General features: G+C 43.4%; 1 protein-coding gene across 2 annotated transcripts in view; it reads left to right on the forward strand.

Moving 5' to 3' along the window:
• The window catches only part of TMEFF1 (transmembrane protein with EGF like and two follistatin like domains 1), a 226,991-nt gene that overhangs the window by 139,836 nt on the left and 59,596 nt on the right, over positions 1-27,559 (forward strand). Inside the window, exons 3-4 of one of the 2 annotated variants that reach the window (XM_048839447.2) lie at positions 873-1,002; positions 14,330-14,356. In XM_048839447.2, coding sequence (XP_048695404.1) covers positions 873-1,002; positions 14,330-14,356 — 157 coding nt within the window. The remainder of the gene's footprint in view (positions 1-872; positions 1,003-14,329; positions 14,357-27,559) is intronic. The other variant, XM_075125495.1, reaches the window with a different exon arrangement.

Raw genomic sequence — 27,559 nt, forward strand, 5'->3', positions numbered from 1 at the left:
AGAGTTGGATCAGACCCTAAATAGTCATTGGGAGTTTTTCCCTTGATTTTGGTGGGGAGTGGAATGGTATTTCTTTCCCTGGGTATTTGGAAGGTGGGAATGGAGGGGTTACAGTATATTTTCTATGTTGTTTTTATGTACACTGGGTACAGGAGACGCTTACTCTGTCTTTGTTAGGCTGGGACAGCTATTACTAAAATACTGTGCCAAAGCCTTTCATGGCAGGCATTGATTTATTTAATGTATTGTCCTTTCTTTTTTTTAAATGGACCTATCACAATATCTTTTGATATATAACAACAATGCAAAAGTATTATGACAGATGTTGACTAAATTTAAAAAATCACATACTAAATAGGAGTATGAATATTCAAGGGATGGGATTTTTGCCATCTTCCTTGAAAGACAATTCCACAGTCTAAATGATCTTGCAGCCAGGAAATCTTCCCTGATGTTCACCTTAATTTTTTCTTTGCTCAGTTTCATTCCCTTACTCCTAATTTATACATTCTTGTTTTACCTTAAAGGACTTTTCTCCCTTCTTGGTGTTTTTTACCCTTCAAATACTTTGTAGATGATTATTGTATTCCCCTTAGTGATTATACAGCCTCGCTACACATATTTAATTCTTTTAATCTTTCCTACTAAATTAATCCCTGTAGCCTCTACAGAGATAGTCTATCATTCCCGTGGCCTGTGAAAGGATATTTTAAGTCATTCTTAACCAAACAGAATGATGATTTACTGTTAACTGGCAGTCTTACAGTTTACCTCTCTGCATTACTATTTTCCTATACGTTCATGTGTATCCTATTAAAGATTATTCATGTGTGATTGCATGACTGAATTTATTTGGTACTTTCTTTTTTTAGTGTCATACAAATTACATTCCTGTTTGTGGATCAAATGGAGACACTTACCAAAATGAATGCTTCCTCAGGAGAGCTGCTTGCAAGCATCAAAAAGAGATAACAGTGGTAGCAAGAGGACCTTGTTATTCTGGTATGTAAGATATGATTGTGCAACATTAATAAATAAGGTTGTGGCTTTTTAATCAAAGTGCTTTTCATTTTTTTCATGCTCTTTGTAGAATTAATTTTCAAAAAATGCAGAAATCACAGATGACCTTTAATTATGAAACGTTGTCACCAGCAGATATAGGGATTCTTCTGTATGTTAGCCAGTCAGAACATTTTTTCCTTTTTAAATATTTTTAACCTAGGAAACAATTGGTGAATGCTTTTAGTGCAAAAGAAAAATCTTGATTATCACCTAAAATGCTTAAGGCAAAATTGAGCAGGTTCCATGTTATTCATCTCTTCATGACTCATGTCTTGCGTGTACAGAATTAAAACTATGTTCAGCAAAGGAATCCACCAAGCACATCCTTATAGCTGCAGAGTATCCCACTGAATGTAATGGAGCTCTTTGGCATGTTCCTGGGCAGGTCCATTTGCAGGATCTTGCCACATATTTACAAACAACCACATATACCATAGCAAGGTACTGGCTAATACAACCTACTAGCAAATGGAAAGAAACTAAACGCTTTGTTATCTATTCAGGGGAGAGACCCAACTCTGTAGATTTACTATCTAGGGTAAATGGTGACTCTTCTTTAACCCTTTAGCAGTGCAGGATCTGAGAGTATCGTCTTGTTTCCTCTTTCCCTTTACTCCTTTCTGGAGCATACTTTGGAATGGTTCAGTAGTTTTGGACTCTCCCTTTAGAGCAGAAACCTCCCTGGGAGCAAACAGCTTCTAAGTTCAGGTTCCAGTTCTGTGTCTCCATGAACAGGAGGTGATGGTAGCTTTGGATTAGGCTATTTTAGGGAGCAGGTAAATCTATTTATTGTAGACTCATGGACATCTCATGTTCTTTTTCCCAAACCCACCCACCCTCTATTTTCATTGCTTTTCTACATCAAATTGATAGTTTTATTTTCCAGTACTATAATGTTATAGTGATTTAAAATCAAAGAAAAAAATATGGAAGAATTCTAGCCAAAGGCCTTGGATACAAGAAAACTTAATTGCTCGAGCTTTCCTGAACATATGTGCAGATTTTAGTCTCTTAGGCCAGTTTACTAGGATACAAGCAGGTGGCTTCCTCAAAACTGCCCATTTCAGAAGATTTCAGTGCATGATTAATGCACCAAAATCCAATCTTGGGGGACAAATCTGGCCTATATCTGGTCCATGGGAGGTTTTCATGGACATCATGTCTAAAGAAATAATTAGACTTCATTATCACTGGTTTTCACATGGCCAAACTGTAAAAGTCCAAGAGCTTTCCAATCTAACATTTCATTAGTCTCTTAAGTTCTGCTATGGACACACCAGTAACCAGAGAAAGCGGGTTTCTTTGGAGGAAACTTATTTGTGGTGTCATCCAGTGCCTTTTTCATATCGTTTAGGGGAGTAAACCATGCAGAAATGTCCAAGGTCTCCAAGTGTTAAGACTTGATATAGAATTGTGATAAAGCTTTATCTTGACTAGAATATATTGAAATGGGGGAAACCCCACCTCTGGACGGAGCTAAGGGAGTGAAATCTTAAATTGCAGCCAAAGACCAGGCAGAGATACTGGACCCTGAAGCCAAACAATGAAGCAAGAGAAGATGCTTCTATGGTCCAGTCACTTTCTCTTCCCAACCTCTAGCTTTACCTATAGGCAACCATCAATGCTGCCTTTCATTTCACTCAAGGAAAAACTGCCTGATTCTCTGAAACAAAAGTAAAATTCTCCCCCACAACCCCATACCCTACTTAGAGTCTGCAGCCTTTAGATAGAGAGGCGGAGGAAGAGGACTTAGAGCACTGAAGCAAATCCAGTGAAGTGTTTAGGCCCTAGGAGGATCAAATCATATGGGGTTTGTTCCAGGGCTGTGTCCATCTAAGAGTACTCTCATCTTCAGATCTCTGGTTGCTAATCACCACTTCGCTTAGCTACTCCAAGGCATATGTCTCAATGCTCTGGAGAGCTTCCTTCCTTCCATCTCCTTTTTCTCAAAGATCTACACAAAAAGAAGGGAATTCAGGACATGCAGTGTCACTTTATAACAATCATCATAGTGGCTGAAGACCTGTTTTGAGACACATTGGACCAAACCATATAGAACATACGCTTGACCCTAAGGGCTTGATTCTGGCTTCACACCAGTTTTATACTAGTATAATTCCATAGATTTCAATGGAATTACTCCTGATTTACACCAACATAACTGAGATCAGAGCCAGGACCTAAGTGTCTGCTTTTTTCCATTAAATCCTGGATCATAACACCATAAATTCCTTCCTCTGGGGCTCATCCTGTTCACACGGAGTACTTACCCTGTGATCTTAAGTAATTGTAGGTGAACGTTTTTGTGCTCTTGATCTGCATGATGCATACAGTCAAAAACAGACTCTTCAAATTACATCAAAATAAATACAACAGATGCACATTAATTTTCAACTAGCCCACCAGAATTTGTTGCGATAATTCTTTTTGTTCTGAGATGCCATTCGGAGTTCAGAGCTCTGCCTGGCTGCAGCCAATCAAATGTTCACCAACTTCATGGTGGTCCTGGCTTCGGTCCTTTTGAAGGAAAGGCCCTTTCATCCACGCACACTTGGACAATTAAACTGGGGCCATTGATTCCTGGAAGCACAAATTGCGGGGAGGAGGGGATGGCAAAGGGAAGTAAACCAACCTTGCTCTAGGTTCTTTTCAGGAGCTGGTTTATTTGGGGACCATATTCAATAACCAGCATCCTGTAGCAGAGGGCGCAGGTGTCTGTTCTGATGCAGGTTATCAGATGGCCTGGACGGGTCTCAGAGTGTTGGGATCTGTGACAACTCGCATAAAAGTGGTTCTCTAGCTGCAGGTTCACATGCATCCTATGGTGTTCCAACTACTTAGCCTCAGGTCATCACATTTTGTGGCTGTACACATTTGGGGCAATAATATATTTGAGACCCACTTTTCACAAACGCCAGACCTTATGCTAGCTCTCAGTTAGCGATTACAGGATGGCAAGATACACTGGAGTTACTAGGCTGGAATTCTTTCAGTAATTGCTGTTTAGGGACTATTTTATTATTACAGTATGTGAGATTTTTTTCTAAGTCTTCTAATACTCTAAGAACAGGGCAATTATTATATGTAGGGGACTATTCCCACCTGAAACTATATCACAGAATTGGAAAAGGCCACACAGCATGTTTGGTCTGGCTATTAATATCTATTTCTTATTTGGTAACATTTTAATTAATAGCTCAAGTCAGGTTTACAAGGTCATCAGTAACTTAGCCATAAATGTATTAGTAATAGATTGGCTTGCTTTGCACAAGATGCATGATAAATAAGCCCTGTAGGTTTTTTGAACTCAGAGATTCCCAAATACATAGAATTAGAAAATGGTAAATCTGGGGTGGCATTGGTATAACCAAAATGTAGGACTTCAGACTAAAAGTTCTGTTTTAGGGAACGATAATATTATGTGTAACTGAGGGCTTTGAGTGATTGCATGTGGAGCAGCATGCCTCAACTCTACTAGCAAATTTTAATATAAAAGGCCAAAATTTCCAAACATGCAGCTCTACGGAGATATTCAGCACCCATAGCTCCCACTGTAGTTAGTGGGAATTGTGGATGTTCAGCATCTATGAAAAATCAGACCACTTTGTTCAGGTGTCTAAACAGAGGCGTAGGTACCTAAACGTAGGCACCCATGTTTGAAAATTTGGGGTAAACTAAAGAAACGAGTTAAGCCCAGGTTAGCGCACACTTTACGTAATACCTCAGTCTGAAATTTAAGTGCTGATTTTACAAATCTGTTTTTATAAACTGTCCTGCTGTTGTGAAATTCCACGATTGGATAACCACTCCTCAAAATCCATGATCTGTTCATGAAGGTGAAATTCACCCAGGTGCGCTGACACAAGTCCCTCTATCCCATTTAAACCTACTCCATGCCATTTGGGGATTTCCCTGTGCCAGGAAGATTCCTGAACTGCCCAGCTAAGCCAACTGTGGTGCTGGTACCAAGCAGATGGAACGGGGACAGGAATTGCCACAGGTGCTTACAATGTTGAGAAATAGTCACAAAACTTTTAGTTTGCTTCCTGTCTCTCTGGTAGGAGGACATTACTTGCTTTGATTTGCATTTTATGGGTCATGAAGAAATCAAACCAGTAAATAAGAAATGAATGTTCATTATTTATTTTAATTTGTGTGTTCCTATTAATCAGTACTGCATGTGTAGGTTGTTGCCAAGATTTTGATGTCTTCCAGATTTGTATTATATGCCCATCAAAATTAATCAAGCACAATGACCTAAAACTGATATTTTTATATAATGTACTCTTCAATTCACAGCTCTCAGAGGATAATATTTATTGGAAGAAACAGTCTACTTCTTTTACTGGGACTTCTAAACTGAAAAAAGAACATGCTATTTGCATAATTAAAAGCCAATAATATAGCTCTATTAAATATATATTGTATTTTTTCAGTTTGTTTTCTCTTGGACACACTGCACTGCAGTGAAGAATGAGTCTCCTAAGACATCTTCTAATTTAAACTGGTGTTCTTCAGTTTGAAGTAATCAAACTCTTATTATGAATCCTGACTTCACCAGTTTTTACAGTTTGTAGGATTTTTTTCTGTAGGAGATTCACAATGAGTGTAATTAGAAGTACATATATGAAAAGAACTCCTTGTATCTGGTTTTCTCCTTACTAAACCACTAAAACAGCCTGGGAAATTCATTTATTTATTTTTGATAGCTGAGACGCTGCTAGTTAAATTCTTATAAGGATCAAATACTGGAAATAAAATAAAAAAGCCTTTTTAAGAGGGCCAAATTGTCCTGTCCAGCCTGTGAGGAAGATTTGCTCCAATGCAATGTCCCATTTTTATCATTAGGAAAGAAATGGTTTGAGGGTAAACAATGGATGCTAGCATTTCATCTTCTGACCGTCTGTACTACTTTTCACAATCTATAATTAAGTGAAAAAAGCTGCTACAAGATACAAATTTGGATCAAATAATTGTAAAACTTTTCTAAGAATTTGTGCCACAGTGGACATTCTTGAGATGTAGCCTTGCAAGCCAGAGGTTAAAACCCTATATTAGGCAGCTGGAGTCCCCACAGCTGCTGGCAATTAGGCTTATGAGCATTCCTCTCAGAAAACTCCTGCTGGCATATCAAAATTAAGGGTAATTGCCAGTAGGCAGCAGTGCTCCTGGAGGGTGGGGACATAGCAAGAAGAGGATTGAGTGTTGTTGCTAGGAGTTTGAGAAGACTAAATTGGCATACTTCTTAAACATATTTTGCGTCCTGTTAACTGTGTAAACCTCACTCTGCTGACTGAGTAGCAGGAAGTTGAAGGTTTTTTTGTTATTTGTACTAGAGCTGTGAGAGCGACCAACCTTTCCGTTCAGTAGCCAAACAAAAAATTGAAAAATTCATTTTGGATTAACCTGAAATGAAATTTTTTGCAAACCAAAAGAATTGTAGGGAAAAAAATCATTTCAGGTCATTTTGTTTGACCCAAAATTAAATATTTCATTTTCTGTTCAAGGGTTTTTTAGTTTTTTACAAAAATTAATAAAATGGAAGTAAAATTCAAAATTAAAAGTTGTTTTGAATCAAAAAGAGGACACTTTTCATTTTGAAATCATCAAAACAAAACATTTAGACTATTTTTGGGTTTCTTGGGGGGGTGAATTAGACGCAAATTCACAAAATATTTCAATCACTCTGAAACTGCATTTTTCAGGGGGGGAAAAAAAAGGTTTTGTCCTAAAAAGTATTACCCAACTGTAGTTTGCACTGTGGCTGCTGAAAGCCTTCATTTGTGTGGCAGAATGAATTGGATTGTGCAGTTTTTCTTTTCCTTCCTAAAACACCAGTCCCTATGCTGATGACTGCTCTGACACTCTTGGTATTGCATGGAACTGTGATGCTTCCAAAGGGTAAAAGGTGGAATTGCACAGAGTTGTGAGACAGCTAAAGAAAAAGTTAAAGGCCCTTGTTGAGTGCTGTGACAGATGGGCAATTCTAGTTGCTGGTGAGTAAACAGGAGCTGCAGGGTAGAGGATCCTGATGTTTGATGTCAAACTCTCCACAACTGGACCCAAATTTAACCTGAAAGCATTTCTCCTGGCCTGGAGTGAGTTGCAGAAGGCGTGCCTGGCCCAATATGCACTGGGCTATTCAGTTAGTTCCATGTTGTCAGTAGTGGTGGATTAATGATTTTGCTGCCTCTATGCCCTGAAATAATTGCCGCCCCCACCAAGCAGCTTCTCCCGCGCCAGTTCACCTCCGCTCCCTGCCAGCGCTTGTGCTTGTGCACTTGTGCGTGAAACAGCTTCGCGAAGGATACAGAAGGACCTAGACAAATTGGAGGATTGGGCCAAAAGAAATCTGATGAGGTTCAATAAGGATAAGTGCAGGGTCCTGCACTTAGGATGGAAGAATCCAATGCACCGCTACAGACTAGGGACCGAATGGCTAGGCAGCAGTTCTGCGGAAAAGGACCTAGGGGTGACAGTGGACGAGAAGCTGGATATGAGTCAGCAGTGTGCCCTTGTTGCCAAGAAGGCCAATGGCATTTTGGGATGTATAAGTAGGAGCATAGCGAGCAGATCAAGGGACGTGATCATTCCCCTCTATTTGACATTGGTGAGGCCTCATCTGGAGTACTGTGTCCAGTTTTGGGCCCCACACTACAAGAAGGATGTGGATAAATTGGAGAGAGTCCAGCGAAGGGCAACAAAAATGATTAGGGGTCTAGAACACATGAGTTATGAGGAGAGGCTGAGGGAGCTGGGATTGTTTAGCCTGCAGAAGAGAAGAATGAGGGGGGATTTGATAGCTGCTTTCAACTACCTGAAAGGGGGTTCCAAAGAGGATGGCTCTAGACTGTTCTCAATGGTAGCAGATGACAGAACGAGGAGTAATGGTCTCAAATTGCAGGGGGGAGGTTTAGATTGGATATTAGGAAAAACTTTTTCACTAAGAGGGTGGTGAAACACTGGAATGCGTTACCTAGGGAGGTGGTAGAATCTCCTTCCTTAGAGGTTTTTAAGGTCAGGCTTGACAAAGCCCTGGCTGGGATGATTTAACTGGGAATTGGTCCTGCTTCGAGCAGGGGGTTGGACTAGATGACCTTCAGGGGTCCCTTCCAACCCTGATATTCTATGATTCTATGAAGGAGGGGGGAAGAAGGGGGAACGCAGCGTGCTCAGAAGAGGAGGCGGGGCCGGGGCAGGGATTTGAGGAAGGGGACCAATGGGGGCGGGGAAGGGGTGGAGTTGGGGCAGGGCCAGGGCAGAGGGCGCAAACGGGCGCCGGGGGGAAGCAGCCTCTGGTTGCTATTATAAATTTGCCGCCCCTGCAAATTTGCCAGCCTGGGCATTAATATGCTGCTGGTTGTCAGAAAAAGCCCAGGTGAAATATAGGCAGCCACTGGGAATTGTGGGTGACTTGCAGAAAGCATCCAGTCTTGATCTCTTTCACCTTTGGCCTTATTGAGGAGATCTATCAAAAATATTCCAGAACTTAACTGCCATTGAATATAAAACCTGGATGATGATGACCATTTTATGGAAGGCTACATAGGAAAGGCTGAGTACTGGCCTGCACATGAAGGTAGCAAGCACAAGTTGGTGGAAAAGACTTTAGTTTTGCCTCCAAACAGTTTATGGGAGAAATCAGTGATCTCTACAATTGGTTTCAGAGTAGCAGCCGTGTTAGTCTGTATTCGCAAAAAGAAAAGGAGTACTTGTGGCACCTTAGAGACTAACCAATTTGTTTGAGCATAAGCTTTCGTGAGCTACAGGTCACTTCATCGGATGCAGCTTATGCTCAAATAAATGTTAGTCTCTGAGGTGCCACAAGTACTCCTTTTCTCTCTACAATCGGGACATTCTTTTACTGTCCCTACTCTTTTTGATCATTTGAGAGGTTCCCCTTTTGTCTGTGTGGTTCCTCTTGTTACAGCTGTTCTGTGGAGACCACGCTGATAAATCCTGACTTGGCTGAAGACATGTGGAAAGAACAGGGCCCCTCTGATACTAATCAGGTGCCAACAGCCCCTTCCCCCACATCCCTCTCTGCTGGACACAGGTGCTGGTACATACACTAAGCTTGCACTATTCCTCTGCGACTTGGGCATTTGCCACCTTTGCTTATGTGGGTCCAGAAATTCCTGACACAAAACCATTACATGCACGGAGCTGTTCAAATCATTCACATGACAGACCAATGGGCCCCAGTGGGGCTGGGAAACTTAAGGGAATTCAACAATGGTGAAAAACTGGCAGAGTCCCTGCCCCTCCCACAGCATAAGACTGCTAACCCCACCCATGATGCATATAGAACTGAGATGTGCTAGCCTGGTGAGTTGGCTGTTCCTCTGGTGGCTGCTCAGTGTGGGCCTCCGTCCCAGTGGGGTTGTGGCTCTGCAGCCCCTCGGCCTTCACCTGCCCTCAGGACACATGCAAGCCTGAGGCCAAAGTGCTCACAACAGGACCTGTGTAGCTGTGTCTGTCACATGCCTTGCCCTCAGGCTCAAGCACACCCACACCCAGAGCAGCACAGTCCTTCCTTCATAGAATCATAGAATATAAGGGTTTGAAGGGACCCCAGAAGGTCATCTAGTCCAACCCCCTGCTCGAAGCAGGACCAATTCCCAGTTAAATCACCCCAGCCAGGGCTTTGTCAAGCCTGACCTTAAAAACCTCTAAGGAAGGAGATTCTACCACCTCCCTAGGTAACGCATTCCAGTGTTTCACCACCCTCTTAGTGAAGAAGTTTTTCCTAATATCCAATCTAAACCTCCCCCACTGCAATTTGAGACCATTACTCCTCGTTCTGTCATCTGCTACCATTGAGAACAGTCTAGAGCCATCCTCTTTGGAACCCCCTTTCAGGTAGTTGAAAGCAGCTATCAAATCCCCTCTCATTCTTCTCTTCTGCAGGCTAAACAATCCCAGCTTCCTCAGCCTCTCCTCATAACTCATGTGTTCCAGACCCCTAATCATTTTTGTTGCCCTTCGCTGGACTCTCTCCAATTTATCCACATCCTTCTTGAAGTGTGGGGCCCAAAACTGGACACAGTACTCCAGATGAGGCCTCACCAATGTCGAATAGAGGGGAACGATCACGTCCCTCGATCTGCTCGCTATGCCCCTACTTATACATCCCAAAATGCCATTGGCCTTCTTGGCAACAAGGGCACACTGCTGACTCATATCCAGCTTCTCGTCCACTGTCACCCCTAGGTCCTTTTCCGCAGAACTGCTGCCTAGCCATTCGGTCCCTAGTCTGTAGCTGTGCATTGGGTTCTTCCGTCCTAAGTGCAGGACCCTGCACTTATCCTTATTGAACCTTCCTCCACCAACATCCAAAATGGGGCTGCTCCCAGGTTAAGGTTGCCAACTTTCTACTCGCACAAAACCAAACACCTTTGCCCCACCTCTGCCCCGCCCCACCTCTTCGGCTGCCCAGCTCTGAAGGCAATGTAGGAAGTAAAAGTAGCAATACTGCAACGCCTTCTACAATAGCCAGATTTCACGAGGAAGACCAGATTTCATGGTCCATGACACATTTTTCATGGCCTTGAATTTGGTAGGGCCCTACTTATGAGCATTAAAAACTGGGTTGACAAAGGGAGAAACAGATCTACCCTATCATCCTCTCAAAACTCTTGAGGGTGAGAGACCATCTGTTTTATCTCTGGGCCTCAGGCACATAATCATGCTAATTTAGAGTCACTACAGATGGAAGAGCAGTTTTCATCCCCCCTGGCTGAGATGCAGAATCTAATCAGTAGCTTTTAGCACAGTCTCCAAGAACCAACCACAGTGAGACCAGCCCTAGAGCATGGATATCTCCCAGAAAATGCCAAGGAAGTATTGTTTAATTTATAATATTCCTATTGCATCTCTGTAGGCACACTAATCAAATTCATAATACACACATGAAACAGTTACTTTAAAACCTCCCAATCCACAACCCTTACAAGTTCAAAAAGAAAACCCCCACCTTACTCAACTCCCCCCCCACCCCCCCAAGTGGCCTACATAAATAAATAAACCTTGCAGCATAGACTGAAAAGAAGCAAATTTGGGATTTGTCAGACCAAACAATAAAAGTGGAATTCCAAAGATGGGAACTTGCCAATGAAAACACTCTGAGACAGAGCCTCTGCTGATGTACATTGATTTCAAAGGATGTACACCAGCTGAGGATCAAAACTTCTCTGCACGCAGCCAGAGTGAAATCCCAAAGAATGGAATCTTCCTCCCTCTGCCCTCAGCATGCTAGTGGAATTTCTACTGCAGCCTCTAGGCTGGAATATCCTCAGCAGCATATCCCAGCCTCCATGTAAGGGTGTCCCAGAGGTCGTGTGTGGTTTAGTCACAAGGTTATGGAACCATTATGTCCCCACACCTCCCCGCCTCAAAAGTGCACCTACCTGGTTGTTTAAATGAAGCTCCAGAGAGTACAGGGGATGTTTGAATACTTTCCAGGGAATTTCAACATCCTGTTCACATGCAGCAGACTTCTAGGATGCTGCTGCCTTTGGGGCTTTCTGGAGCAGGCACTGGGGAATCAGGCTTTGAAATAATTGTATAGATTATGAAAAGTAACTCCTTTAACACTGGAAGAATTGCAACTGGAATAATTCCAATTTCTTCAGACCTAAACATTTGTTTGTTGGACAGATTTTAGCAGCTTTTATGTCACAGGTACAGAATCAGCTCATCACACAATTTCACAATCCCAAGGATGCCTACGGGTTTAGCTTATGTATGCAGATGATACCACCTTCAAATTTGTTAATCAAGCAATGCTGCACCATATGTCACATTGTCTGTTCAATGGTGCAACAGTTGAACATTACACAAGGGCTGTCTGCTTTTCAGGAAATTGGGTCATTATTGATGTCAAGAAAATACCAGACAGACATTTTCCTTATGTTATCCTATTCATTTGTTTAAACAATGAGACTCCAGCTTGATACTTGGTGTAATAGTATGGAATTAAGAAGGGAAAATGTAGGTTGAATAGCAGGAAAATCTCCATTCCAGATGACAGCCCCTGTGGTAAGAGGTTATTTTTAATGTGTGGTAGTGACCTAGTGCCATAGAATTTCACCCTGTAATTCCTGCAAATTAGAAAAAGAATTGAACAAGCTGGGAGGTTTTCTGGCTTGAACTATGAGTTCCTACCAGGAAGTAAGAACCCCCCTTGGGTTTGGGTGTGTAGAATTAAACAGGGATAACTCACCTGCCTACTCTATCCCCTGAGCAAGTGTGCTGGGGGAGGTGGGAAATGAGTGGAATTCTGGCTCTACTCCCCTCCTCACCTTCTGGAGTGGCTGAGCCAGTTAGTCAATTTAGTGTTGGTATAGGCCAGCTGTAAATTTCTCTCCTCTTCCCCATAAGGAGTAAGGAAATAACAGAGAAGGATTGGTGGCTCAGAAGTGCATGTCTGAAGGCAGTGTGTCTTCACGGCAGTGTCAGCTCATGGTATAACTTGAGTGTTGACCATAGTCCAACTCCAGTCCACACACAAAAATCTGTATCTTGAGTTATGTGGTACTTTAAATTCAGCCTGACTTGTCTGTTGAGGGTATGCATTGAAGCTTGAGTGCTGCTGATGCAGTAGCCAGTAATGAAGTGAGATGCAGCTACAGGCCACAGTTTGAGTTAGTACAACTCATCAGCGGCTCATCCAATCAATTTGTATTACTAATCAAATCACTGTGCAGCTCCAGTGTTGTTTCACAGTGTGGCCACTTCAGCAGGAGGCTAGTTAATGCCAGACTAGAACAGGTAAACTGGAGCGAACTCTGAAATAAAGACACACCGAGTCACAAAGACTCTTGAGGCCACTTCTGGAGTCATGCAATTTATGCACCATCCCTAGCCTAGGACTGTGTTTCAAGTCAAAATGTAGCCACTGTTAAATAGATTGCAAAAATCAAATTGTATATTATTAGTCTGTTTTTTGTTTAACAACTTGGAATCTTTTATAATTTTAAAAGGACTTAAAAGCAATATGAGAAACAAGCGAGGTGAAATGATATACAGTAACTCCTCACTTAAAGTCGTCCCAGTCAACGTTGTTTCATTGTTACGTTGCTGATCAATTAGGGAACATGCTCATTTAAAGTTGTGCAATGCTCCCTTAGAATGTTGTTTGGCAGCCGCCTGCTTTGTCCACTGCTTGCAGGAAGAGCAGCCCATTGGAGCTGGCTGGTGGGGGCTTGGAACCAGGGTGGACCGGCAGCCCCTCTAGCAGCTCCCTACTCCCCTAAGTTCCCTGTGTGGCAGGTTATCAATTGCCGGCAGTTCAGCTGTCCCTCCCCCCACTGCCATGTGCTTGCTGGGGGCTGGAGGGAGAAGAGGGGAGCTAATGTCAGGGTGTCCCACTCCCCCTTGCTCCTGCACCCCGCTTACCCTATCTCCATAGAGCAGGGGGGCACAGAACAGGGCTCAGGATGGAGGGAGCTTCCTGGCAGCAGCTGTGGTCTCAGCTTGCTGATTAACTTAATGAGGCAGTGTACTTAAGAGTGGGTCAGCGTACTTAAAGGGGAAATGCACATCTCTCTCTCTCACACACACAGTGTGTGTCTCTGTCTGCCATGCTGTCTCCCCTCCCTCCATTCCTGCTGCCTTGTAGAGTGTGAGGCTACATTAACAATGAGTTAACCCCTTGAGGGCTCAGCCAATTGCTAGTTCATCATTTAGCAGTAAGGCATTCCCTGGGACATGTCCCACCCTCTGACTTCACCACTTCAAGCAAGTTTCACAATCATTATTACTGTGTACAGTATTAAATTGTTTGTTTAAAACTTATCCTCTGTGTGTGTGTATTATATATATTATATATATATATTCTTTTGTCTGGCAAAAAAAAAAATCCCTGGAACCTAACCCCGTCCCCACATTTACATTAATTCTTATGGGGAAATTGGATTTGCTTAACATTGTTTCGCTTAAAGTCGCATTTTTCAGGAACATAACTACAACGTTAAGTGAGGAGTTACTGTATTTTGTTGGTGATGCAGCTACAGACTACATGCAGTGGTTTTCAGCAACTCATACAAAAAACACTGCTGCTCTCAGAGCAAATTTACATTGACAGGTAGGGAAAAGAGTGTATGATACGACTGGACAAATTCTAATAGTGATGCCTGATATGATGGGAGACATTGTTTTCATACTTGGCTCTTGATGTGTAATATTTGTATAGTTTTTGCAATGACAGGTTCTTGAATAAAGAGCTATTCCTGAGACAATGTTTCCCCTTTTTTTTCCTTATCAGATAATGGTTCTGGATCAGGAGAAGGGGGTAAGTACACAGTCACAATTGCACTTGTTTTCTGTTGTAGTACATTTTTGTGTGTACTTTAAGTCTGTTTTAGTTACTCTTTCCTGTAAATTATGAAAAACAGATAATTTTTAAATTCTTTCAGCATGAAAAACCCAGTGTGGTGTTAGTAATACACGAAAGCCGTTCTATGGCAGTTTGTACCTATCCCACAATGACTTGCACAAACTGTGGCATAATATCTGTTTGCATCCAGTTACATTTTTGGATCATTCCATTGCCTGCTTTGAACAGTTCTGCCCTGCCTGAGGGAAAGCACGTTTCATGAGGAGCTAGATGAGTCTGCAAGGTATAGAGTTACAATGGTGCTTCTCTAGCATGGATAAGGTCTTAATTACAGCTGACTTAGAGCAGATTTGAATCAATGCTTTTGGGAGAAAAATCCCCTAGGCATCCAGCACCCCTGTGTTGTTTAATATTTCAAAATATCTTTAATTACATTAAAAGTTGCTATTGTGGAAAATGATTATTTACTTTGCTGTGTGACTAAACCCTAAATTGAACTCGCAAGGAGTCAGGAGCTAGCTTTTCTTTTTTATATACTAAGAGGGAACTGGGGCAATATTTATCCTCTTCACCAACAGGTGACAATCATCACTCCATTGCACCAGTTTCCTTTTCTACTCTGCTTTGTTGGCTAGTTGCCTTAGCAACCTCTTGCATCTCCGATATAGAGGATACAGATTGTGTTAATTCACCCCATATCTCCTGATTTTAACTTGGCTTCCAGTTTTAGAAGAGCTCACGTGTTGATAGAATTCACTCTGATTTCGGTCATACAAAACAAATCTTCTTAAAATTAAGTTTAATTTTTAAAAGCATTTGGCTGGAAGATATCATATGATGACAGAATGATATAGTCTTGTTTCACTCTAGCTCTAGCTGCTTAACTGGGAGTTGCATTGTAGGAAAAGAAACTACAAAAAAAGATAAGGCTGGTCTTCAACGTGTCATGTTATTGCTCCGTGTCTGACAAAGTGATGGAATCAGTCCTTCCTTGAGTCATTGGAAAATGTTCTGGACAAGAATTCAAGAAGATTATTAAAAAAAAATTGATATTAAACTGAAGCTACAGTTGAGTACATATCAGTAATTTAAGGTAAAGCATTACATGGATGTTGTAATAATCCTGAGAACAAATATTACAAACCCAGGAAATTCAGAGTTAAAGATAAACTTAAAAGAAATCTGAATGTTAAGGTCTTGAAGTCCACAGTTCCAACACCCAAACAGCCTTAACTCTGCCCTGTAGTGACATCATGCAAGAAGGCTTCTTAGGGTTTTTTTTTTAAAAAAAAATCTTTGTGTACATTTTATTTCTCCACACACCTCAAGATGTTAAGGGTGTTATGAGGGTAACTTTATTAAAGTTTGTGAAGCATTCATATACTGCAGTGACAGGGGAAAAGTAGGGAAGAAGAAGATGAGAGAATCCCTGGTGGAAAAGAAAGGGAGGAGACCCCACTTTGTGTTTGTGGGGGCAAGGAGAATAAACTGAAAGTGACAAAAGGAGAGCCGAACAGGGAACTTAGGTTGGGGAGAAGGAGAGGAAAAAAGGGGGATATGCTAATACCAGAGGAGGGAGCAATCCTGGTAGCCACCCCAGTCGCAGCAGAGAGGGTAGCAAGCTACTAGTCTGTCCCTAAGAAGATCTGAACCATTGTGGTTGATGATCTTAGCCTATCCAGGGTCGGGTGGTTTTATGCAAGACAGATACAAAGCTCGAAGAGAATTTTATGTGGTTCCAGATAAGTATTCTGGTATGTTCACAGCATACATAAAGAGAAGTTGGATAAAAAGCATAAAATACTCTTGCTGGAACGTTGCAACATAACACTATGTAATTGTTGGGTTGCTCAGGGCCGGAGTACACCAAGCCCCCAAGATGCTAGTAGTGTGCCAGGTGTATTATCATTTGGAGGCAAGCACTGTAGGTGTTTCAACAACTAGGCCTTGTAGATGCTAACCCTGATGGGTCCCAGTAACCACTCTGACACATAACTAAGTGAAAGGATATTTTACTAGGGCTGGCAGGAAAGGGAAAGGTTGCAAATACCGTAGGTACAGAGGCTTAAACAGTTAATGTTCAAAGTGAGTAATATCAATAAAGAGTTGGGCCCTGGGGCAGTCCAACTGAGAGTCAGGGTTCTTTGGGCCTAGTGCATGGGATGCCCTCTCCAGTCTCTATTCGAGCAAATCGGAGCTTGCAGGTTTCCAAGCCAGAGTCACTTGGTAGTGTCTCTCTCATGGGGCCCCTCTGCACTGGCTCCCTGCCCAGCAACTGCTGCTCCCCCATAAACCCCACACAGACCTGCACCCTGCCGTAATGTCTAGCAGTCACAATTTGTTCTACACCCAGCTCTGCATACAATTCCTGGAATTCCTCTCTGCATCTGGCCCTTCTGCAGCTCCTGTAGGGTTGCCAGGTGTCTGGTTTTTTACTGAAAAGCCTGGTTGAAAATGGACCCTGATGACTCCAGTCTGCACCGCCAATCGGGCCATTAAAAGTCCGGTCGGAGGTGTTTCAGGACTAAGGCAGGCTAGTCCCTACCTGTCCTGGCACCGCGCTGCACCCTGGAAGCGGCCAGCAGGTCCGGCTCCTAGGTGGGGGGGCCACAAGGTTCTGCGCGCTGCCCCCACCCCAAGCACCAGCTCTGCACTCCCATTGGGCGGGAACCACAGCCAATGGGCGGTGCCTGCGGATGGGAGCAGCATGTGGAGTCTCCTGTCCTGCCCCTGCCCTGCCAGGAAAGACAGGGAGCCTGCCTTAGCCCCGCTGACCAGGATCCGCCCAAGGTAAGCCCGAGCCCCTGCCCCAGCCCTGAACCCCTCATCCCCCAGCCCTACCCCAGAGCCCGTACCCCCTCCCACATCCCAAACCCCTGCCTCAACCCACAGCTCCCTCCCGCACTCTGAATCCCTCAGCCCCCATCCCCCAGCCTGAAGCCCCCTCCTGCACCCCAAGCCCCTCATCTCCAGCCCAAACTCAGATCCTGCAGCCCAGCCCAGAGCCCCCTCCTGCATTCCAAATCCCTCAGCCCCACCTCCCAACCCAGAGCCCCCTCCTGCACTCTGAACCCCTGATTTCTGACCCCACCCTGTAGCCCACACCCCCAGCCCAGAGCCCTCACCCGCTCCCACACCCTGGCCCAGCTCAGTGAAAGTGAGTGAGGGTGGGGGAGAGTGAGCCACCAAGGGAGGGGGAATATAGTGAGTGGGGGCAAGGCCTCAGGGAAGGGGCAGGGCTAGAGTGTTTGGTTTTGTGCAGTTAGAAAGTTGGCAACCCTACTCACTAGCCATGCACCAACTCCTTCCTAACAGAGCCCATCCACTTCCTGGTTCAGGACCCTTCCGCATTCCCTTTGTCTGGCCAGAGGAAAGGGAAGTACAGTGGGGAGGAGGCTGATGGGAGTTGTTGTCATCTACTTAGCAGATCCATCACAGCTATTTTATTTCTTAGAATTCAGAAGAACGGAACAATAACACACAAGAACCCAAAATAGAGCAAAAAGCTGGATGCTCCCAAAAACAGAGGCACAACTCACCCTCCTGTACTTTATGCTGTGTGTCTGCTAAATGACTGCCGATCTTATGCTTACCTATGGATACCCCTAGCCTGCAAGCAGGAACGGGAAGCCCCACCACTTCTTCCCCCCAAAGTGATAGCTTGCAAACTCAGTATAGTCCTCAATTCACTACAGGTTCCAATTTTCAGATGCTAATGGTGGTAAATGCCAGTTATGTATCTAACTGGTCATGTATGATAGTGTATGCTGTTGTGATAACTGCAAAAACAAAGTATATATGTGTAGCTGATCATACACAGCTCAGAAAATGTGCATGTTGCTGTCCAGGTCCATGGTAATATTAGTAGATTTTTGCACCTGAGTAGAGTAATGGTAAAAGTCTAAATTCTGCCCTACAATCACCATGAATCTGACTGTTAGGGTTTCCAGTGCTAAAAGGGGTCGTTGTTCAACAGACTGCTAGCACTAGGTATGATTTAAATTTGTGGTGTTGGTTCATGTGGTTTTGTTTCAGTTGCCAATTCCTTAGTTATTCTGTAACTTGACTCAACACAGAATATCCTCCTACTTGAGAATAGCATCATCTGAAATATAATGGTGTTTGTGCCAAAAGAGCAGATTTGCAACAGGAAAAAGACTTGTTCTACAGTGGATTAGCTAAGACAATGTTTCCCTAAATTGTCATGTATCACAAAAAGGCCAAAGATCATGTAACTACTCTGCTGGACTCTCTGCCAAATCATGTTTACTGTCACCAAGATGTTAGAATAAAGCAGTCGGAGTTGTAGCATTTTGCAGTATGCCTGACGGTGAAATGACAGTCATATCATCCACCTATTTTTTCAGCTGTGCCACACTTATCTAGGTTGCCCTCTGACATTTTGGATAAGCGATTTTCAGTCTCTTGTGCTCTCACAACACGTCAGCGGTCACAAAAAAATTGCCCATGTTGCTCATGACAGAAGTCTGAACTTAAAATACATTATTTTTATTAACCTTATTGAATTTATGAAATTCAGCTGTAGATCACCTGTGGCTATTAGAGTCCGAAGCCACTTAATATGAGGATGGGATGTTAATTCAGAAGGTAAAGCAGTTTTGAAAATCTCATTAATATGCCTTTATGCCCCCACCTTCCTACTGAAAGAAACATTAGTTACTGAGGCTCATCCCTGAAAATATTGCTTATTTGATACAACAACTGACGATTTGGAACTCTTTAGAATGCATATAAAGACAAGGGGATATTCCATTTTTGGAGGCAAAATTGATGGAGTTTGGGTATTTTCTTTGATGTAGTATTGTTTAATTACAAGGAATGTACAAAGTCCTGATTCTCTGAGTGTAGGAAGAACCATAGACAAAAGGAATAGTTTTTTAATTTACAGCCCCAAGCTTCTTTTCAGCCAGCACCCCCAACTCAGGATCTTTCTCTAAGTTTCTCTCAAGGTCACACTGTCACCAACTGCTGCTTGGGTTTCTTCATGCTGTCTCTGTCTCTCTCTAGTTCTGTGAGCTCCTGCTTCCCCTCCTCCTCACCCCTCTTCTCTCACACTTCTCTCTCATCCAAAACCATAATCAGCAAACCCCCTCTGCCCACACAATCCAAAACTCATAGGCAGGTTCACAACCCCTTTTGTCTTAGCTGGAAGATTGTGATTAATTTATCTTTACAGTTATGTTAATTGAAGGGTGCATTCATAATCATCAATCTCAACAAAGTTTTTACTCAACCCATAACCATGTGTCACCCAGCTCATAACAATATTATTCAACAATTTTCCTGCTCTGTCAAAACACATCATCTTAATTGTTTTATATTCTTCTTCCAATAAATATGATTTGTTACTGTTGTTTTCGCTTCAGCAAAATAGAAGTTAGTTTTAAATTCATGTCCCTATCTATCATTTCAGAAAATGGGATGAAGTATACCTGATTTATAACAAAATGAAATCAGTGGGGTTATATAGGTTGTAAATCTTGGCAGAATTTGATCCAGTAAATTGAGCAGGAAAATTCTTAGAATGGCCCATCCTTATGAAGAAGCTGGATAGCTAGCTTGCATGCATTTTCATTTTTGCATACCAAGGTATTTTTGTCTCCAAACCTTTTATTTCTAGTGGTACTTAGTGCACAAATTCTACCTAGAGTGACAGTTGTGTACATTCACTGAAGTAGCCTTGGGAAGAGTGATTTCAGTGGGATTGCATAGGAATGACTGAGAAGAGAATGTAGGCTTTTTTTTCACTGTGCTTTCTTAGTGAAAGCTCTCTAATGGATGGGAAAAACCCAGTGAGTAGTGGCTTTTGTAGTGACTCACTGTACTTTACCTGAAGCAGCCCCGTATTTGTAGCCCCATGGTTTTAACCTACTCCAATATACCCTGCTTATTTGCTAAAGGCACGTTAGAGCCAAGCACTGCATTGGTCCTGCTGCGGGTGAGTCAACTGCAGGAGAACTATAGGGGCCATTGGACCAAATTCTGCCTGGATTTGCAACCTATGCAACCCCACTGGTTCCATTTTGTTGCAAACCAGAGATACTTTTGTATGGCACTTGCAGTGACTAGCAACGTTCAAGTAACCAAGTCCAGATTAGTGAGCCAGTGTGTCGTGTCTGAAGTGGCTTAATGTAGGTCTGAGATGCCACTGGCAAATGATCAAAGTGGGCACTAATTTTCAGTGTGGTCCATATTCTCTAAATTATGGTGTCCACAGTCATATTGTGTATTCTGGCAGCTTCTAGCAGTGTAAGAGATGACAGCATGTGCCATTCGATGTTCTGAAATGGTTCAATACAGACCCTTGTTTCTGAGGAGGTTAAAGCCTGGAAGTTGTTTTGGGGGGGTCAGCAATCAGATGTTTATTTGGTATATTAGCATTATCCCATAATTCTTCCCAGTGTGCCTCAGGATTGAATGAGGACTCTTTAAGAAGGTTTGTGGGATTTCAGATGTGTCTTTGGAAGGTTCTGGAGGTCCTCAGAAGTTGGGAAGTTCAGGCTGGGATGTTCATGGTTTGATTGTACTCACGAGGTGTGTGTGTGTGTGTGTCAGGGTGGGCAACCATTGAATGGGTGTTGATTTTAATGTTCCCGTTATAATTCTCATTGCAGCATCAGGCTGCACATTGAGAAATATGGTATGTGAACTGCCTGCCCATACTGGAGTGCAATATTCAGTGGTTGAATATACCAGTGCATCGGCACCCACTTCGACCCATGACTTAGGATAGTAGGTAGGGATATGAATTTAAGTCTTTAAAGGGAACTTTTTGGGGGGGGTGTGGTTGGGTTCCATTTTGTCAAAGTTGTTTATTGTGATGCACAAAGGAGGATTTTAGCCAAGTCAGACAAATTAAAGGGTGTTATTCAATCTTGTCTTATTTGGAGGGCTTTCTCGGACTGCCATTGGTGGTTGGAGAGTGCAACAGTTCTGAAGGCACCATCTTAGAGGTTTGGTTGGGCTCCAGGGGCCCATCTAAATCTACTGAGATCCCTAGTTGGTCCAAAGTGACAGACAATAGCTCATTTGAGGGGAGATCCTCTGGGCAGTTCTTACGGTTTCTCCACACACCAGAGCTGCTTCTTTTCTGGTTCCAGACAATCCTTAACTTCTCTGCTGAGACTGCCAATGAGGATTTCAATTAGTTCCTGTTTTCGTAGTGTTGCTTTTGTGCTATTGTCAGCTGTTCACTAGGAACGAGTCTGAAACCACTAATCTATGTCAGATAGGCCATCAAACAGTTATCAGACAGTAATGACTTTGTCAGTTCAGGCCTGCTCTTCAGATTCAGATCACTGACCTCAAGGTGAAAGGTTCCATATTCTAGTACCAGTCTCTTAAACCTTCTAGACCCTCAGAGGGCAAGATTTCTAAGCATCATGCTATGGGCATAGAATTAATTTTTTTCTCTTTCGGTGTAAAAATACATATAGCAAGTGTCTGTTTACCTAAGCAAATGCATTTTATGTATTAAAATAAAATTAATTTTAGACAGATGGCAGCTGGTCAATTCAGGTTTTCAAGCTGAGGAAATAACATGCTTGCAATACAGATAGCGAAGTTAATTGTTATTAAAATAATTTGTTTTGAATTCCCAATCTCTCTGAAATTTAGTATCTAAAGTATCTTGTGATGAAAGTTTGGCAGATTGCTTTTTATAATTAATAAATTGATAGACAGTATGTGCTTTTTAGTAGACTACCATCTGTTCCTTACCCTCCTTGGGCACAACAGTTACCCAGGGTTGTCACACACTCAGGCGTGTGTCAACATACAGATTTCAAAACCTTTATATTTTATAAATTTCAAAAGCTTGAATTTTTGGAGCTTTCTAAACATGTCAGTTACAGAAGGTGGAGAAGGATAATGTGACTTTGCATTTCTATAGCACCTCCAATCTGAGAGTCTCAGAGTGATTTACAAACATTACAGGCCTGATTCTGTCCTGAATAGTGCCTTAAACCCCTATTAGCTCCATTTATTTCTGTAAGTTAGTAAAAGTGGCAACAAAACAAAATCTCACAACACGGTTGTGAGGCAAGGAAAGGAGACAAATATAGAGGGCCTGACTGTGCAGCCTTTAGCATTTACACAGGTAGTGACTTCTGGGTGAGTGATCTCCTGGGTTAGTGCTTGCTATCCTGAGTAAGGGTATCACAATCAGGACCATGGAGAGGCTAAGAGACAGATGTCTGGCCCTTACCTGAAGGGGCAAGGAATGAGGAACCCACTCCGCACTGTGTGGTCCTTGTAAGAACTTGGCATAATGGTATTGCCTTTGTTCATGAAAGTGCAGGGACTGCTCCCTCATCACTCTTCTGGGCATATGGTGACTTTCCGACCTCCTCACTATCATATGTTGGTGCATAGTTTGTCAAATGCATATTTTTGAAGTTGTTTAGCTTCCCTTTGGAGCATCAGGAACTGGCTCCTGAGGAAACAGATCACAGGAGTAGTTGAATATTAGTCTATTCCTCCGTGGTGATTCTTATGCAGTCAGAGAAAACTCATCAAATGCTACCAGAAATGTTAACTTTGTCTGACATAACTCATTGTTAATACATAAGAACACTGTTTGTGAGTTAACTTTGCCAGATATGTAATATACCTAACACAGAACTACAAAAGGAAGGAAAAGAAAAATGAAAGCATCTAACATGCCCTCTACTCCTCCACCCTGAGTCACACGCCTCATCACTAGAACAACCGCCGGACAACACAATCCTACCTTAATTCTGCCTCAGGAGGCGTGTCAGTCTTCAAACTCCCCCCTTCCCCAAACTCAGAACCACACTAAACGGAGAAGATGTCTCTCCTGCCATTATCTATAGTGATCTCATGGTCGAAGGCAAAAGTGCTGGGAGACTGGCCTCCTACTGGGGCAGAGCTAAGGTTGCTGTGTGGTATTTTATGGTGAATGATGGATGTTCCATCAGTGAGGTGTGGATCTCTGGGTGGAAGAGGAGAACTTTGCTCCTAAACTGGCTAAACAGTTTGACAGTGAACAGGTTCCACATTGGTAACCATTCCTTACACAAAGACTAGAGCACACAAGCCAGCAGAAAATTCAACTTTATTGAAAGAAATGAAAATTCAGAATAAATATGCTGTTTTTCATATAAAACAAAGGGTATGTCTACACTGCATTCAGAGGTGTGACTGCAGTATGTGTAGACATACCCAAGCTAGCTTTGATCTAACTAGCTTGAATACCAATAGCCATGAAGCTGCAACAACACAGGCTAGCTGCTCAAGTACATGCCCAGGTTACGAGCAGGCTTATATAGCCCATGCTGGCGCAGTTTTGTTGCTATTTTTATTGGACTTAGCTTGATCAAAGCTAGCTCAGGGATGTCTACACATGCTACAGTCAACTTCTGATTGCAAAACAGAACACAGCCTTAACTAAGGCATCATAATAGTGTTTCCATAATCTGTCAATCAGACAAGTCACTAGATCGTAGCCTTCAGCTACAGCCTGTAGTAAGGGTGTTGTGGCGCTACACTGCCTCAAGGAGGTGCATTCAGAGGCATTTTGGAGACATCCTAGTTGTGCTGAGAGGAGCACAATAGGAGACACCCGTCTTAAGAGGTGCAGCACACAACATGGTCAGCATGCAGGAGTGATAGAGCTCTGGTTCCCCCTATTTCCCAACCCATTTTAGATAAGTTGCTCCTAAGAGGGACACCTCTCTAGCAGCATTTGTATTCAGAACACAGAGGCTTCAGCTCTTAGTAGGGGGTGCAGGTCAGAGAGCAGTCCTTTCTGCATGGTCACATAAAGACTGGCCACAACTTAACCATAAACACTAGTCACTCCACTCTGGTACAGTGTATTTATATTTCAGTTTCATAGTATTGGATTGTGACTTTAGGCACAGCCCTGAACAAAGTGTGGGTATGTATGCTGCACTATCCCGGGGTAGCCCTGGAAGACATTCAGACTCAGAGCGTATATCTACAACAGCAAAGAAAACCCCGCGGCTGGTCACAGGGCTGTTTCAGTGGTGTGTAGACTTCCAGGCTTAGGCTGGAGCCTGATCTCTGGGACCCTGCTACCTTGCAGGGTCCTAGAGCCCAGGCTTCAGTCTGAGCCCAGACATCTACACAGCAATGAAGCAGCCTAAGCCCCAGGAGCCTGAGTCAGCTGGCACAGGCCAGCCATAGAGGTCTAGTTGCTGTGTAGACATAACAAGAGATCAACCCCGGGCTGCTGTGTATGTGTGTGTGTATGTTAATTTGATGGTGGCCTGAGACTGTGAAAAGAGGGAACAAATGAGCATTCATTGAGAACAAAATCAAGATGCTGAGAACAAAATTAATCAAGACAACACAGGATGTGAACAGAAGAAGTTCTTTAATTGCCTATGCTCCAGTGCCAGGAGCCTGGGTAATAAACAAGAGGAATTGGAATTGCTCATTTATGAGCATAAATTCAATCTAGTTGGTATTACTGAAACCTAGTGGGATGATTAGCATGACTGTAATGTAGAAATCAATTATTATAACCCATTTAGGAAGTATCGAGTAGGTAAAAGGGGAGGGAGAGTAACATTCTGTCAAAAATGGCATTACCTGTTTCTGAGTCACTGACAGCTTGAAAGAAAATGATCTTGAATGTTTATGGATCAAAGTCCCCACAGATAAAGCACAAGATTGGTACTAATTGTTGTCTGCTACAGACCACAAAATCACATTAGAGAACAGGATGACCAGCTCCCTAAGAACCTATCTTTAATGCGGGGGGGTGGGAGGGGTGAAAGAGGGGGGATCTCTGTGATCATGGAGGACTTTAATCTGAGTGACACATGTTTAGGCCTGGAAGGATTAGATTTTTATTAGTTAATGTTGGTAAGCATTGATTTCACTGTACACACACAAACCGATAGATATTTCTATTGATGATAACACAAATGTTAGCACAGTTTGTTTTAAGGATATTTACTGTGTATATTTTGATATGTGATGTTGACAATTTATGTTTTAACAAACGTATACATGTATAAACATATATAAAGCTTTAACTTCTTGAATCTCCACATCTACTGTCATTAAGTTGTCTGTTCCCCCCATAATTTCTTGCAACTGTGAAAACTTAGTGATTAAAAATAGAAAATATGCATAAAAATAAGCATCAGTATTAGCCTCATGCTGAGCAGTCCTTTCGAATGAGAGGAGATATGCCTCTACGTCATCTCCTGATGTCATCTTTGGCAGACAACCAGTGGTCCTCAGGGTTCGCATCCCAGCGGACCCCTGGCCTGGGTGGTGGGGATCTTCAGCTGGTCCACCACCTCTCTCAAGAGGGCACGATCTTCGGTCGCCTGGCTCATCAATAATTGATTGGTTTCCTGCTGTAGCCGTATAGACTCCTGTTATGCCATTGCCTGAACCCGGGTGGCCTCCTGCTGGGCTACCATGGCTTGTACCAGAGCTCTTACCACCTCCTCCATTGTGGTACAAAGCAAACAAACCAAAACAAAAAAAAATCCAATACCCCAGTGCACTTTTAAAAAAAAAAAAAACCTTTCTTCCGCCACGCTGTGAACGAAGTCCCACTCCTGACACTAGTTGTGACAAAGCTCTGTTCTAGTCTCCGTGGGTACCGCATTTCCTGGTGGATTTCGCTAGCCTCAGAGGCTCACTGTGACCCTCCATGTAACCCTTCTCTCGCTAGAGACAAGGGTCACAGTCTACTGAGCCATTTTCATCATAAGCCAGCGAGGGAGGTGAGAAGAAGTTATCTTTCCTTGCACAGTCTCTATTGTCTCCCAGTCTCAGTGATTAATCAGGGGACAAAGGTGGGGAGGGGAGAGCCTGGGCCCACCCTCTACTCCAGGCTCCAGCCCAGGGACCCAATAGTATCAGCTGTGGTAGCTGACCTTTTAGAAACATGACATGTACAATTCCCTGGGCTACTTCCCCCACAGCAGGAGCAGTGGGCCAGCATTCTCACCCCTTTTTGTGTGGAGAGGCCCAGAAGGCCTACTTTGACTTGCCTGCCACGGATGCCACTGACTCTTCCCGTCTGAAAGCAGAGATCCTAGCACGATCAGGGGTAACGGCAGCAGTAAGGACCCAGAGATTCCATGAGTGGAAATACCAGGAGAACAAACCCTCGAGGTCCCAGCTATTCGACCTCATACACCTCTCACGGAAGTGGTTAGAGCCCAAGGTGTGCAGGCCAGAGGAGATTTTGGAGACCCTGGTCATAGACCATTACATGTGGGGACTGCTGCCAGATCTCTGCAAATGGGTAGGCCAGAACGATCCATCCACGTACGACGAGATGATCACGCTGGTAGAAAGACGAATGACAGCCAGGGAAGTGACCCGACTGCCCAAGGAAGGCCCCTTTCAAAGCAAGCACCGACCCCAAACCTGGAAGTTTGGGCAGCCAAGCCCCGGGGAGTCCTAGGTGGAAGAAGGGGGGGCCGAAAACCAGCAGGGACCCCAGAAGGAAGGGATTGGCCTGAGTGGGGGGAACCTTGGGACTAAACCCCCTAACGCCTGGGATAGGGAGTGATTAAAAGCAATTATAGATGTTATGCATGTGGGGAGTGGGGAGACACAGCAGCACAGTGTCCCAGCACTGAGGAGCCTATGCAATGTAACTTGGGGAATTGGGAGGTCCCATGCTCCTTATCCACCTCATGGGTGTCGCATTAGCCCCACATAATTACACCAGGCCAGTGAGGATAAATGGAGCAGAGACTACAGCGCTTGTGGACTCTGGGAGTGCTATCACCCTCATATCGGGTAACCTGGTAAAAAGTAGTCAGCTGCTACAAGCCAAATGCATAGCAGCGATGTGCGTGCATGGGGCCGTGAGCCATTACCCCACCATCCCAGTGGAGATAGAGGTTCAGGGAAACCCCATTGAGGTGACCGGGGGCGTAGTTCCTAAACTCACATATCCTGTAGTCATTGGGAGGGACTATCCAGGGTTTGATAATTTACTCCCCCTGGAGAGGCTGGAGGGAGGTGGGGACCCTGAGGACAGCAACTCATCACCAGAAGAATGTCAACCCCTGAGGTTCGCTGAGATTTCTCAGAATCTGTTCTCAGCCACCGAAAAGACCCGGAAGACAAAAAAAGAGAGGAAGGCCGCGAAGGCATTGGGAACCCAGATCC

This window comes from Caretta caretta, chromosome 2, assembly GCF_965140235.1.
Source record: "Caretta caretta isolate rCarCar2 chromosome 2, rCarCar1.hap1, whole genome shotgun sequence".
Taxonomy (NCBI): Eukaryota; Metazoa; Chordata; order Testudines; family Cheloniidae; genus Caretta; species Caretta caretta.